We start from the raw sequence: 15,598 nt of genomic DNA, 5'->3' as shown, positions 1-15,598 counted from the left end.
TGTTTTGTGGCAAACTATAGGCGAATGCTTCGAGTACTTGCAAAGTTTCATTATGGAATGTCATTCGTGGAAGTTGTGGCAAAACAAAATTAGCAATAAAAAATACTTTCAAAAATAGCATTTTTGAAGGACCGGTTTTGTTTTTCTATTCGACTTCCACAAATGTCATTCCGTGGTGAAAGTTTGCCAGCACTCAAAACATTTGTCAATATTTACCAAAACAACATAAAAATTAATTGGTTTTCAATTTCCTTTTTGGATTTCTCTATTCACCAAGCTCATTTGAACTCGAGCTAAGAGACATCACGTTCGTCATAGAATTTGTTTATGACTATGTATGTAGTCAGTCATGCTTACCTACATTACTATATATGTTGACTTCTGTTAGGGGTAGTATATGGGAGAGGACCGTTGGAATCAGACTACAACGGAACCCACCTTATAAAACTTAGAAATAAATGTACATATATTTATTTATTTTTGCAAAGGATTTTTTTGTCTATTCATAATCAATCATCACAGTACAATGAATATTAGAGATGCTAAAAATTACAACCAGGTCCATGGACCACCTAGCGATGACTACATGCGCTTGGCGTGCCGAAGGCGCACCATCGTCATCGCCTCTCCCTTACCGGAGCCGGGCAAACCTTGTGAAATGTTCTCAAAAATCATGCATTACAAACTTACACATGTAAGTTTTTGTAAAATAGTATAGGGCCATTTGTGAGCCGGATAAAAACGAGAAAATTATAGTGCCACAATTCAGGTCTTAAAATTTAAGTTGTACGTACCATTTTTACTTTCTCATTTTCAACAGGTAAGCAATTCAACCAATTCAAAAAAAATCATATTAAAGTTTGCGAAATTTCTCATGGGTACATATCGACTCAAACCTATGTGCGTTATTTGATTGGAAATATTCAAAACCCTAAAAATATGTTTTTTACAAAGTTTTAGAAAGTACAGTGGATAGACAAGAATCCTGCATCATCAATCAATCAATGTTTTAGATCGGATCGGATGGATCAATCAGCGTGACACCATCAACCAAAACATTTACTATGAACCAACGCTACGTAGGTAACGTACACTACCCATCGATTTCGCGCGACCAGGCAACATTAGCCAGATGAGCATGGCTCGCGTCCTCCGCACTTCCGTCGTGGCGCCCTCGCCGTCGCCCGGCGGCGCGGCGCTTCCCGAGCGCTCTCTCCCGCTCAACCACATGGACGCCATGTGGCTCCACACCTCCCCCGTAGAGCGGGTCTTCCTCTTCCACCGCGCGGATCAGCACGACGACGCCATGGACGTCGTCCTCTCCAATCTCCAGGACTCGTTGTCGGAGGCGCTCCGCTCCTTCTACCCGCTCGCCGGCCGCCTCCGCATCACCCCCGACACGCCCAACCGGCACGAGCTCCACTACCAGCCAGGCGACGGCGTCAGCTTCACCGTGGCGGAGTACGATCACGTTGGCGTGGACGAGCTCGCCACGGACGAGCCGACGGAGCTTGCCAGGATCGCCCCGCTGATGCCGCGGCTGCCGGAGGGCGGCGCGGTGCTGGCTCTGCAGGTCACCCTGCTGCGCCGTGGCGGCCTGGCCGTTGGCGTGACGGTCCACCACGCCGCCTGCGACGGCGCGTGCTCCACGCACTTCCTCCACACTTGGGCGTGGGCGGCAGCGTCCCGTGGCGCCACCATCGCGCCGGAGCTCCCCGTCATCGGCCGCACCTTCATCCGCGACCGCGACGACCTCTACGACGCCTTCGCCGCACCCAGGCCGTACAGGGACCGCGTCGGGAAGCTCCTCAGGTCGCCGGACGCCGTCGTGGACAAGCTCCTCGCCACGTTCGTGCTGTCCGAGGACCTCCTGCGCCGCATCAAGGACACGGTCGCCCGCGAGGCGGCGCGCCGCGGCGTGTCGCCGCTGCCGCCTCCTCCCACGTCCACCGTAGCAACGTACGGCTTCATCTGGCACTGCTACTACCGCTCAAAAGAAAGCAGCGCCGGCGGGGGTAACGACGACCGCGCCTACGCCGTGTTCGCGGCAGACCACCGCGCGCGGCTGGACCCGCCCGTCCCCGCCACGTACCTCGGCAACTGCCTGGGCCTCTGCTTCGCCACGGCAGGCAAGAAGGAGATCACCGCCGCCGGCGCGGGAGGCCTCTTAGCGGCATGCTCGGCGGTGGCCGCGGCCATCGACGAGGCGACGCGCCCGCGCGGCGGCGACGGCGGGCGGGGCAGCTGGGACGCGTGCCTGGAGCGCGTCGTGGAGGCGTACGGCGCCGGGGTCCCGCTGACGCTGGCGGGGTCGCCCAGGTTCCGGGTGTACGACGTGGACTTCGGGTTCGGGAGGCCCGCCAAGGTGGACATCGTGTCCGTGGCGAGGACCGGCGCGATGTCGGTGGCGGAAGGCCGCGGCGGCGCCGGCGGGACGGAGGTGGGCATCTCGCTCCCGCCGGACGGCATGCACAGGTTCCGGAGGTGCTTCGCCGACGCCGTCGCGTGCCTCTCGTCGACGTCGCCCGTGAAGCTGGCTGGCGCAGGTTTGTCGTCACTCGTCAGAACTCCAAAGTCTACTCCCTCTTTTTTTTCTCGACGATGGTCAAGTCTTCCGTCTTCTTACGGTCAAGTCTTCTTTACTTCTTTCTTTCTTTCTTTTGCAGATACTCCTACATAACGGAACGTTGTTAATGGAGTAGCTGTGTTCCATGTATATAAAATAAAAGACGACGTACGAGTACGTATACTCTTTTTGTTGCATCGGCAGGTCTTTGGAGGTGTCATCTTCAGCTGGCAAGAGTGACATTTTCAGGCTGGGGACTATGCTATGCACGTGTCGATCTGCCCTTGGCCTTTCAAGTTTCAACACTACGTACTATACTCCCTCCATTTCTAAATATAACTCTTTTAATGATTTCAAGTAAAACGAGTGAATCTATATGCTAAAATGCGTTTATATACATCCATATGTAGTTTATATTAAAATCTCTAAAATGTCTTACGCCACGTTTGGATGTCTATATCGGGCCTCCGAATTGGATTTCGTATTGCCTGGCTGCCAATTCAGCTGTTTGGATGCGCACTGAAATGCCAGACTGAAATGAATCTCAATACAGAAGCAAATTTGCTCTCACGCTCGGGGGCCTTCCGCAATACGGAGCTCCACCGCTCCGATTTCGGTTGAATCGACCTACACCCGCAAAAGAAAACAATTGGATCTACGCCCCCGCGGGAGACCTGCCTCTTCTCCCCCACGCGTGACCAAGATCTGGAGGAGCCGCACCCAGGGCAGCACATCGGCGGCGGTGCCGAGGCAAGCTCCTCTCGCTGGCCCTCCTCCTCCTCCTACGCCGGTACAGGCATCCCCACTGCCACAGCTCGTTCCCCTTACTCCCATGGCGTCCCATCTCCTCTGCCATCAAGTCTCATCTGCCGCTCCATATCCTCCCATGGCCGCCACGGCCGGGACCTAGCTGTCCACCGCCGCTCCTCATCTTCTACCTCTGCTCCTTCATCCTTCGGTCCTTCCATGCCACCGGACACCCTCCTCCTCTGCCGCCGGTTCCCCCATCTCTTCTGCTCATTCCACATGTGCTCTGCCGCCAAATCCCCTCTTCGCCCTCTCCTTCTTCAGTTAGCTACGTGTCATTTTTCTTCAGTTTGTGCAATCTGTGTACACAGTACAACGATCAGGTTTGACCAATGTAATCCTGGTGCACATCTTCAGTTAGCTAGGTGTTGGTTTTGTTCAATTTCGTCAGATAATAAGTATGCATGCATCGTGAGCCTATACGAGAACGTGATACATGTGGTAAGCAATCCAAACAATTCCAAAATAAAAAGGAGAGTGAGGCTATCTAGCTGCAATGACAGATCAGGCTGAAGCTGAGCATGCGTCCATTCTTGAGAAATCCCGTCAGGCAGCAAACAGCAAAATGTTATCTAGGTACTGCCATTGCTGAAAGTCCCGAGCCTGAAAGTATGGCTGTGAAGCATTTTTTCTGAAGGAAACTATGTGCTGTTGTTGAGAAATTCGGACTTACATATTTGAACTATTGCTATATAATCATTTAATTTATAGTCACACATTTTAGAAATCGTGATTTGATGCATATAGAACAAAGTACTATGCAATCCCATAGTTTACCATCCAAACATAATTTGGTATTGAAACCTCACTGAGATTCCATGAGCCAATACAATGAGCATCCAAAGTTCCAAACAAGCGAATTGGTATTCATGTCCATTACAGTTTCCTTGTTGATTTGGAATTGAAACCAATTCAATACAGAGGCCTCCAATACAGACATCCAAACACAGCGTTATACTCCGTATTTAGAAAGGGAGGCTGTGTTTATTTATATTTTCTGTAGAATAAATTTTTTTGGTGATTGTGCATAGATTCTATACGGTCTTAATGTTGAGTGTTGCTTCACCTACAACACAAGTTGTACTGGTCCAGTACGACATTGGATATAGACATCGCTGATTCACTAGTAGAAAACCGACCTTTCATCCGGGGCACTAGTCCTGGTCGGGTTTGGGCCCGGGACTAATATTGCAACTTGATGCAACATCGTCACGGGTCTAATGTAACATCGGATGGGTTTCAATTATATGTGAAGTAATTTCGTTTACTATTTCTTAGGTGACCGAACGTAAACATTTCCAAGTCACCATTGGCGTTCATTTATTCAGACTATAGGATATGTAATTGTGTAAAGATGACAAAATCTTGATTTACGATATGAGTTATCGATAGAAAAAAGCCACTTCAGAATACCACGGGTTGTATGCAGATGATAATGTGGAGCCCGCCAAATGAAGGTGAAATTGGTTAGAATAATTTTTGACTAAATCGAATATAAATTCCATAGTGCAGGATATTGGTAAGAAATTCTTGGTACCTGGACACAATTCGATTTGAGTCCGAATCGGGTTTTTGGATATGTTATGGTATTTGCTAATATGTCATGATATAGGATAAAATGATTTTCAAGCCGTATGATCAGACCTTTTAAAATTGCTTTTCCAATTTATTGATAAAAGAAACTTGCAATATTTGGTTGTTATCTTTTGGCTGTGAGCAAGTGCATGTGATTGCTAGGGACACAGCTTCAGTGACTTCATGAAGCTAAGTCTCACCGTAACTTAGCCCCCTCTATCAGCCATCCATTCAAGATCCGACGGACCAGATTGATCCATATTTTGAATATATTTTTAAAAGTGTTCAGAAAAATTTGAACAAATTCCAATAAATCATAAATGTTTCGTTTAGTATCATGTGGAAGTCTCAACCCATTTGGATGTATGGTTTGTGATTAAATAACTTTTTGAGCTCAAATAAATAAAAAATGTGTATTCACAAACTATACAACCAAATGGATTGAAAATTTCACAGAATACTAAATGAAATATTTATGATTTATTGGAATTTTTTCAAATTTTTCTGAACACTTTTAAAAATATATTCAGAATATGGATCAATTTGGTCCATCGGATGTTGAATGGATGGGTGGTAGAGGGGGCTAAGTTACGGTGAGACTTAGCTTCACGAAGTCACTGAAGCTGTGTCCGATTAGGTAGTGTGTATCCTACTACGTACCTTATAGTGGCAGAGCATCACACTCTAACAACTATCTTCCTTTTCGCAGAAAATACCGACTATCTTTCTAATACAAATGTACAGTTGCGCCCCAATGTTACCACAAGTATACCCTAATATTATACTCAATAATCACCATGTGATTTCAGAATTCCCATATTACGATTTATAACATGAACAAGATTTAATCTAAAGTAAAGAAACATACATGCAGAAGCACATCATACAATTCAACACCACTAATAAAGCCCAATATCACAATCGTGCCTGACAACTCATATGACCAGGGGACCACATAGTTAGTACTTACAAACCCATAACCTGAAGGGAGACTACTCACACATCACCATGGAAGTATATATTACAAAGATATTTTATGGTAAAGGTTATGGCGACTATGGAGGTGTCCTCGAAGATATCATGTAAGGTCAGATATCGACCAGAGAGGGATAAATGGGAGATACGACAATTGCTTTGAAAATGCAAGTTCTTCGAAGAAAAACATAGCAAGTTAATGAAATTGCATGACATGATAGGGAAAATCTACAAAGATAGCAAAAGTCTTAGAGGGAGTAAACTAGTACAACAGAGACAGAGGCATGAGCAAGCTAGATAAAAGAATACCTAAGTAGCAGTAAGATACTCGAGTCTAGCAAATAAGCATACAACCTTGAGAACAACAAGGGTGGACACAGATCAGAACATGGTATAGGTAGCGGAATAAGGTAGTTCGCAACAAGGTCTTCAAATCAATCACAAAGAAAGAAGACGAGGAAGTTCTTCAAACCACAAACATATTACAAAATGTAAAGTGAAGCGAAAAGATAGAAACCGTAGGCGTGATGAAGACAATGTAGTTGTCCACCCATTTCAAGTTGCTGGCAAAACTATAAGTCTAGCTGGAGGGACTGAGATTAAACTCAAAAGGCAAACTCGTCGCCATCCTATTCTTCTTGAGCTAAGTGTGATGGCTTGGCTTATTAGGGATGATAGACTACTCATACAAATAAGGAATTCCTTCTTTTCCGGGAGCCCATTTAGACAGAACTCCAAAGTTAAGTGTGCTCAGCTTGGAGTAGTGTCAGGATGGGTGACCGACCGGGAAGTTGCTCCCGGGTGCGCACGAGTGAGGACAAAGTGCGCAGAAAAGACTAGTATTGATCTGTGGGGCCAGTCTAGATCCCGCCAGGAGTAACGACCATCGGCGGGTGTGTCCGGGGCGTTACCAAGTTTGGTATCAGAGCCGACCCTCGCGGTTACACGGATGGTTGCGGATAGGTGCGTGGTCATGTTGTTCATGACGTTTGTGACCCGTCGTGGCACCCGACATGGCACATGTACCGGACTGGAAGCACAGACGTTTGTGCCAAGAGGGAACGTTCCTGTGGCCCGACGAGGACGTCGGTTCCTCTGAGTGGGGGTGTATGTGATGGCCTGGTTTATTAGGGATGATAGACTATTCATATAAATAAGGAATTCCTTCTTTTCCGGGAGCCCATTCAGATAGAACTCCAAAGTTAAGCGTGCTTAGCTTGGAGTAGTGTCAGGATGGGTGACCGACCGGGAAGTTACTCCCGGGTGCGCACGAGTGAGGACAAAGTGCGTAGAAAAGACTAGTATTGATCTATGGGGCCAGTCTAGATCCCGCCAGGAGTAACGACCACCGGCGGGTATGTCCGTGTCCACTTCCCCGACTCCGCCGAGAAGAGGCCATCACGGCAACACACTCAGTTGATTCATTTTAATTAAATTAAGGTTCAAGTTATCTACAACCGGACATTAACAAATTCCCATCTGCCCATAACCGCGGGCACGGCTTTCGAAAGTTCAAATCCCTGCAGGGGAGTCCCAACTTAGCCCATGACAAGCTCTCACGGTCAACGAAGGAATAGAGCTCCTCCCAAGACGTTCCGATCAGACTCAGTATCTCGGTAATTCAAGACACTTCGACAGGTTAAAACAAGACCAGCAACACCGCCCGAATGTGCCGAAAAATCCCGATAGGAGCTGCACATATCTCTTTCTCAGGGCACACTCAGATTGTCTAAACTTCCGGTAGGCCAGCCCAGAGTTGCCCCTGGTAGCCACCGGCGGCTGACAGTTTGGACCAACACTCAGAGGAGCACTGGCCCGGGGGGGTTAAAATAATGATGACCCTTGAGTCTGCAGAACCCAAGGGAAAGAAAAGGCTAGGTGGCAAATGGTAAAACCAAGGTTGGGCATTGCTGGAAAAGCTTTAATCAAGGCGAGCTATCAAGGGGTTCCCATTATAACCCAACCGCGTGAGGAACGCAAAATCCGGGAACATAACACCGATATGACGGAAACTAGGGCGGCAAGAGTGGAACAAAACACTAGGCGAGAGGCCGAGCCTTCCACCCTTTACCAAGTATATAGATGCTTTAAGATAACATAGCAATATAATGATATCCCAACAAGTAAATAAATGTTCCAACAAGGAACGGCCTTCGATCTTCACCTGCAACTAGCAACGCTATAAGAGGGGCTGAGCAAAGCGGTAACATAGCCAATCAACGGTTTGCTAGGACAAGGTGGGTTAGAGGTTTGACATGGCAATTTGGGAGGCTTGAAAGCAAGTGGTAGGCATCGTAGCATTGGCATAGCAAAAGAGCGAGCAATCTAGCATAGCAAAGATAGTAGTGATTTCGAGGGTATGATCATCTTGCCTGCACAGTTGTCAGAGTTGACTGGATCCTCGAACGCAAACTCAACGGGCTCCTCGGTCGGGGAAGGCTCTGATTACCAACTTGGTAACGCCCCGGACACACCCGCCGGTGGTCGTTACTCCTGGCAGGATCTAGACTGGCCCCACAGATCAATACTAGTCTTTTCTGTGCACTTTGTCCTCACTCGTGCGCACCCGGGAGCAACTTCTCGGTCGGTCACCCATCCTGACACTACTCCAAGCCGAGCACGCTTAACTTTGGAGTTCTGTCTGAATGGGCTCCCGGAAAAAAAGGAATTCCTTATTTATATGAGTAGTCTATCATCCCTAATAAGCCAGGCCATCACACTAAGATCCCTTAGGCCTCATTCAATCACTCATGGTAGATCTTCGAGGCGATCTTAGGACCTTCACAGACTTGTTCTTTGGCAGTTCACAATTACTCTTGGATGCTCTAGAACAAACACCTAACCGTCTAGAGGATGCATAGTCTTCATAAGTAAAATGTTAAATTCAACTTCATCAAGTTCATCAATGATGCTCAATCACTTAGCATATTTTAGGCTATGTTTTTTGTCCTCATTTAGGATTCTCTTAATGTCCTCGAAGGATGGGTTGCTCAGATAACACTTGTCAAATCACATGCAATAGCCAACCACCAATGGTTGGTGGTAGGCGGCTATTTATTGCCATGAGCAATCCCGAGGTGAAATTATCATTGGAGGTAGGGCCATGCAACCTACACCAACACATGGGGAAACACTGAAAGTTCAAACACAAGCACTATACTGATTTGCATAACAAGTCATCCAACTCCCTGGCGTGGACATTTTATTAGGGTATCCCAAAGAACAACTTACTCGACACCAAAACTAAATGAACTATTTTGAAGAATATTTCAAAGTATTCACTCAAAAAGTTAGGTTGGATTGAGCAAACACACGAAGACTTCAATCTCAGCTTTCACTTATAACCCACCCCCTCAATAGTACGGTTTGCACTATTGACTCTATAGAAGAAAATGTAAACTAGAAAACCAAAGTCTCCAATACATCTTCATATTACTCGCCGCGAACTTCATGTTCCTCAAACGGGCAAACCAAATTCTTCAAAAAAATCGCACAATTTTTAGGGGCCATACACGTCTGTTAAGCTAAATCTCGAGGGACTTTCACCTGTGTATACTCACAAACACATTAATCCTTTAATTTCCTTTTACATTAATCACCACATACCCTCTAGGGGCATTAGATGAACTTACACATTCTGACGCACCCATATGAGGCCCCTCTTAATTGGCCTTCGCCCATGAAAGAGGGGTGTTTCTCCTCTGGTTTTCAAGGCAATGGTGATGGAAGGGCAAGAGTCTCCCCTAGTTGGATCTCCGTTGCAAAGGAGTATTTTATGTATCTTAAAATCAGACACCTTTCATCATTTTATCGGTTGTCCGATCCGTAACTCCAAAAAATATGAAAACTATTACATTTTGATAACTTGGGTGAACAACTACCCTCCAAAGGGAAACCACAAGGGTGAATGTGGGCTCCACACGCCCTTCCATGCGGTTTGGCCCTGGGGCACACTAGGGCGCGTGTGGGCCCCCTATTACCCCCCCCCCCCTCTCAATTTTCTGCATGGCTCTATGATCCCTTCAATGTTATCCAAAGTATTTTAGTTTATTAAACCTCAACCAGGATGCAGTTTCTCAATACATATATCCAGTTGGTATATATTTGCTTTGAATAGTTATTTATTGAATGAAGATTTCAGAGGATTTTTTCTTTTGAGGATAGATTTCGGAGGATTTTGATATCACATATTTCTTCTTCTTTCAAGATTTTTCTTATTTGTATTCCTTCAAGATTTTGGTTGTGTGCATTCATTTCATTTTACTATAAAATATGTCGCACCGTTTTCTTTGAAGAAAGAAAGTTGGCCAGCAGGCTGAAGCGGAATCTGACTCTCTAACGGTGATCAACTGTTGCTTCGGTCAGAGTACTTGGTTAGACACAGCGGCAGCGATATTCGCGGAATGTGTGATTGTGTGAACATCTCTACCTTACTTGAGAAGCTCAAGTTTAAGCCTTGTTTTCGATCTGCAAATCAAGCGGATCTCTATTGATTAATCAATAAAAAAAAAAGTTGCCAGCGGTCTTGGAAAACCAGCCGCGGCAAGAAGCGCTGAAAAACCGGGGTTAAACCAGGCAGAGCCCCAACGAGACGTCCAAACGGTCCGCGGTAATCTTCCACATCGCCTCCAGCAGAAAAACCGCACGCAGCGGCGCCGATTCTCCCCTCCGCCGCGCCGCGCGACCGCCGAGATGAGCCTCTCCCACCGCCGCCCCCACCTGCCGCCCGCCGCGCCGCCGGCGGGGGACCCCTACTACCACCTGTACGCGCCGCAGCCGCTCCAGCACCCGGACCCGCGGCAGGGCGTCGTCACGCTCTTCGTCGCCGGCCTCCCCGACGACGTCAAGCCCCGCGAGATCCACAACCTCTTCTCCCGCCGCCCCGGCTTCGACCACTGCCTCCTCGAGTACACCGGCCGCGGCAACCAGGTCCCCACCCCCCTCCCCTACCCCGTGCTCTGCCCTTCACTCAGACTAAACCCTCGCGTAGGTATTTGGGGGAAGAGCCCTTCGATTCGGCCGTCTCGTCTTTGCCATTTAGACTTGACTCTGTATGTGACTAGTGTAGACTAATCCAATTTTCTCTAGTAGAGCGGCAAGATAGAATTTCCATCTCCCCTGTTTGGGTGTATATGTTACATTACCTAGATTTGAGCATACCCCTGTTCTTCTGATGCTGTATCTTAATTCTTGTGCTGCAGGCTGTTGCCTTTGTGTCATTCTTCACCCATCACGCGGCCCTGGCAGCAATGGCTTCGTTAAATGTGAGTTACACCGCGAGTCAAGTTCCTTCTGCGTTTTTCCTGCTTGTCCTGTGTAGAATTTCTCGGTGCTAATGTGGATATGAATTTAGGCAGAGTGTTATACTTAATTCCCTGCTAAGTATCGTGCCATTGCCGGCATCCTCACTTCAATCGTTGTATTAAAAATTCAGCAGCAGGTCTTAATCATTGTTTATAAGGCTGTAAGGAGACCTAAGGCGAGCACCAACCGCCTTGACGCCTAAGGCGTACGCCTGAAGTGGGCATAATTGTAAGGCGCTGCCAGGGCGCTTTGCCGACTAAGCGTCCAAGCCTTATAAAGAATGGTCTTAATGCAGCGAATTTCCAGGGTAGTAGCTTTAGTCACTATTTAAATCCATATGCTGATTAGCAAACTGACAGTGTCTGTTGTGTAAAAGGTGCTTGATTTGCATCGATAGGCTGATATTGAATGATGAAATCATGTGCCACTTCACAGTAGTACATCATGCCAATGAGAATTGTTAAGAGGAAACTTGACTTGCTCTAGTTACATGGAATCAAAACTCAAAGACTGGATTTCCGTAAATATGATCTAGAAAAACTCTTATGCTTTTACTTGTCAAACCTTGACCATATGAGTAGGCCAAAAGCTCTACACATGCCTCTGATGTATAAAGTGCATTTTTGATGTATGCGGTAGTAGAAAGAAATTACCTACTCCTGCGTCAGAAATCTTACGTTCTGGCCTCATAGCTGTATCAATAGTGTTGATCACTTGATTGTCATTAGCACCGGTCTGACATTGTGTTCCATTTTAGGGATCTGTTTTTGATCCTGATAACGGTGATTGCTTGCACATTGAGCTAGCTAAGTCGAATTCACGCAAACGCCATGGAGGTACTTTTGTGCACTACTGCTAATTTTCTTAATCATACCAGTTTCCCCAATTAAAATGCCATTGAAAACTTGCACGCCATTCAATGGATTACAATTTTTCATGTTAGGTGGTGGTGAGGTCTACAGAGTAATTGACAAGCGAGTTCGAACAGAGGAAAATTCTGACAATGATAACAACCGTGATGAAGGTGATGATGATGTATCAGGCAATGATGATGGTAATGGTCATACTTATTTGATAATGTCTCACATCTGTAAGGGAGTTGGTCCTCGACTCCACATAGCTAGCAAGCCACTGTAGTGCCATCTAAAAAATCGTATTCAGACTGAACTTGTATAAGAGAAATTAGGAAGGGCTAGAAAGTTGCTGTTCAACATGGCTTCCATTCACTTCCTTCTCCTCTTATTTATTTGGTATGTTCCATACCTTGAGGAGCACAATTTGAGTGTTAACACTTAATTTTGATAGTTGATTACTTCGAGGGGTACCTATTCATTTTATTTTCTCTAGAAATATTTGAGTTGATTTCATGAAATAACTAGCAAGTGTATTGGCATGTTAGCAGCAGTAAGAGTTTGCACTTTATTTGCCCCCATTAGGAAACAATTTTGCGGTCTGATGACTTTGCACACACATGTAAATAAAAGTAATGCCGGTTGCAGTATGGGTTGTCAACGCACTGTCACTAGAACATAGTGTATCTCACCTGCACATTCTTGTTGTTGTTGGCAACCAAACATTCAGGACAGGGTGGATCTGATGGACAATCGGATGAAGAAAATGATAATTCCAGCGACAAGAACGAGTTACCCACGGACCAAAGGTTGACATGCAGTTTGCATTACTCATAGTTTGAGTTAGTTTTATTTCTTAATTTGGCATTCAACACTAGTGCTAGTGAGCCACTTCTCTTATGTCTGCCAATTGTGCATGGATTTGTTGATGATATTTGATTGATGTTTCCTTTGATGGACAGTGGTGAACCAGGGATCAAGCAGCAGAAGGGGCGTTCTTCTTCAAATGTGAGTTTGTGTTATGGCTTCACTTCATCACACTTTGATCTTATATCGTCTTTGTATAACTAATATACACTGCGGCAGTGTTGTGAAACAATGCAACTGATTCTGCATGTTTTTGTAGCATGCTTTGTCACATTCTATATTGTGGCATGATGTTACTTGTGTTCATGCTCATATTTCTGTTTAGCGATTATTAGAAGAGGCTGACCAAATTACACTTGCAATGTAAATTTTGCATGCCTTGAAGAATCATGTAGTAGCTCGAATTATCTACCAATCTGAAAAGGGGTGTATCTGTACGAACTGGGTTACTTTGAACATGTTTTCCTATAAATGTTTTAAATACGAATATGGCTTGTAAGTGGGACAGTGCACATGCTTTTATCATGTTTCTTCATGTCTTCTTTAACTGCACATATTGTGACACGTTCTGTATATATGTTTTTGGAATTTTGAAGTGTGCAGTTGCAATATTTTAATGATGGATGCATATCAATTTGTAACCCTAAAAGTATATTTGATTTTCCCATGCAGTGTTTCACATTCTTATAATGCGACATTGATTGTACAGGATCAGCCAGACAAAATTCCACCTTGCTCTACTTTATTTCTTTCAAATTTGGGACAAGCATGTACAGAGAAGGAGCTAGAGGAACTTTTGTCTAAGTATGTCGACTAAACTCTACTAATATATTCACTAAAGTGAAGTTGTAGAAGAAAGTGATGATTATTGCTTATTGTTGGCAGGCAACCTGGATTTCATGTGCTTAAAATGCGTCGCCGCGGTGGACTGCCTGCAGCATTTGCTGATTTTACGGTATGTCTACCTTTGTTGTTTACGTTTTAGTGATGTTATTCTACCTGTTGTTCAGAGATGCTACAGATGGTTGATTGTCTTCACTGTAAAAATTAAAATATACGACCAATAGGGCCTTTTGAGTAAATATATGACCAATAGGCACATCACAGGTTGTCGTTGAGTTGCACATGGGTTCTTAACTTACTAACAAGTTTAGGTTTCCGGACATTTGCATTTGTTAGTGATGTAGAATTGGCATAATCAGAGAGATGCCGTACTTTCTTGTACTTATAATTATTAAAAGTACAATCAGATGCAAGTTCAATGTAGGAACAATGTTTGATATGACAAATCACTATATTTCGGTGTATATTAGCGCTTCATGTTCAGAAGGGGTTGTTTACGTGCATTCGGAAAATACATCTAGAATCGAAGAGGGGGTAATATCGCTTCTTCATCCCTGTTTCCATAGCTTTACTTTTCTGAGACATGGCCTTATTTTGCAGGATATCGAATCATCCACAGCTGCTATGGAGAACCTCAAAGGTACCATCCTGTCTTCTTCCGACAGCGATGGCTTGCAAATTGAGTATCCTTTATCTTTTGCTGTTCAAGACATTGCTGGCTCTACTTTAAATGCAATTTTTCTTATAATTTCTCGTGCTTGTCGTTTGTTGACTGGTGTTCATAATGTTTTTATATTATTTTTTACATGAACCCAGCAATTGGTTTTCCCTGGAACTGTTCCTTGGCATTGTTTCCTTAACTCCAGCTGCAGGTACGCCAGGTCAAAGATGAGGAAGAGCTAGCGAGCAGTACCTGCCGTCTTCGACTGGAGTGACTCCCAAGCTATGAATGAGCATCACCTGCACATGTAATTGCCTATAGGCTGTAGCATCTGGAGTTTTAGTTTGTACTCTTTATCGAAGTACATGTGAACCAGGAGCTGTGCATATGTCCTGTGCCAGAGGATTTGGACTATTTATTTACCCATCGCTTAGGAAACTTTCTGTTTTCGGATTTCTGCAGGAATAGTATCTCAGATGATGGTATAGTTTTGAGCTTTTTTTTGAACATATAGTTTTGAGCTTATTCCCTACTGCGATCCTGACTGTTTCGGTGAAAACGTTTATTCCCTCTCGCCCGCAATCTTAATCTATGGTCGAAGCTGGCCATCTGGAAGCTATCCTTCGGCCTATCTACTTCCTTCAGGATAGGACCATAAGCCGCCATTCTGTTGCCTGAGTTAATGTTCTTGATTACACTTAAGCAGTCTGATATAATAAGCAGTCTTCAAACCTGTAGGTCATTACAATAAGCCAACACATGCTAACGGGCCGGGCCAACAATTTTGACGTCCATTTACAATAGCAAGATATAGACATGACCCAACTGCCATGAAGCATTGCTCAGAAAACAAAAACAGAAAACACTGCGATGAAGCATGGTGGTGCCCCCCAGTATATAAGTCGTCCATTGCTAGCTTCCCATACACATGTCATTAATTTATGCCTGAAAAAAAATCATGATTAAGCACAAAGGAGGACATCATTGGGTGATACCAGCTATTCTAACATATAATGAATATATAACCATAGAAAAAGCAGAACAACGTTACAAAATAGAGGAAAAGAATATACACTGAATGTTGATCAGTGGATTGCATCCCTGATTTGATTTGAGCTGGCTTTCCTCTATTATTGCTCATGTTAGAAA

At 45.0% G+C, this 15,598-nt stretch overlaps 2 protein-coding genes across 2 annotated transcripts; both read left to right on the top strand.

Moving 5' to 3' along the window:
* Window positions 1-1,138: 1,138 nt before the first annotated feature.
* Window positions 1,139-2,702, top strand: LOC147958043 (phenolic glucoside malonyltransferase 1-like). The gene is made up of 2 exons (XM_087531930.1): window positions 1,139-2,560; window positions 2,667-2,702. The coding sequence occupies exons 1-2, from the start codon at window positions 1,139-1,141 to the stop codon at window positions 2,700-2,702; spliced, it is 1,458 nt and encodes a 485-aa protein (XP_087388056.1).
* A 7,798-nt stretch (window positions 2,703-10,500) lies between these two features.
* Window positions 10,501-14,974, top strand: LOC125523186 (RNA-binding (RRM/RBD/RNP motifs) family protein). The gene is made up of 10 exons (XM_048688237.2): window positions 10,501-10,852; window positions 11,125-11,187; window positions 11,985-12,063; window positions 12,171-12,281; window positions 12,809-12,887; window positions 13,041-13,086; window positions 13,655-13,749; window positions 13,831-13,900; window positions 14,389-14,471; window positions 14,661-14,974. The coding sequence occupies exons 1-10, from the start codon at window positions 10,616-10,618 to the stop codon at window positions 14,689-14,691; spliced, it is 894 nt and encodes a 297-aa protein (XP_048544194.1). The 5' UTR covers window positions 10,501-10,615; the 3' UTR covers window positions 14,692-14,974.
* The last annotated feature ends 624 nt before the right edge of the window (window positions 14,975-15,598 follow it).

Source organism: Triticum urartu, chromosome 7A (genome assembly GCF_056163025.1).
Source record: "Triticum urartu cultivar PI428250 chromosome 7A, HENAU_Tu73, whole genome shotgun sequence".
Classification (NCBI taxonomy): domain Eukaryota; kingdom Viridiplantae; phylum Streptophyta; class Magnoliopsida; order Poales; family Poaceae; genus Triticum; species Triticum urartu.
This window is presented reverse-complemented; position numbering and strand designations above follow the sequence as displayed.

Bases quoted from the DNA above. Each gene is read 5' to 3' on its own strand.
- LOC147958043 (XM_087531930.1), top strand. From the start codon at position 1,139: ATGGCTCGCGTCCTCCGCACTTCCGTCGTGGCGCCCTCGCCGTCGCCC. The intron at 2,561-2,666 runs GTCAGAACTCCA...TTTCTTTTGCAG, and splicing joins GCGCAGGTTTGTCGTCACTC to ATACTCCTACATAACGGAAC.
- LOC125523186 (XM_048688237.2), top strand. From the start codon at position 10,616: ATGAGCCTCTCCCACCGCCGCCCCCACCTGCCGCCCGCCGCGCCGCCG. The intron at 12,064-12,170 runs GTACTTTTGTGC...TTTTCATGTTAG, and splicing joins TTCACGCAAACGCCATGGAG to GTGGTGGTGAGGTCTACAGA. The intron at 13,750-13,830 runs GTATGTCGACTA...TATTGTTGGCAG, and splicing joins CTAGAGGAACTTTTGTCTAA to GCAACCTGGATTTCATGTGC.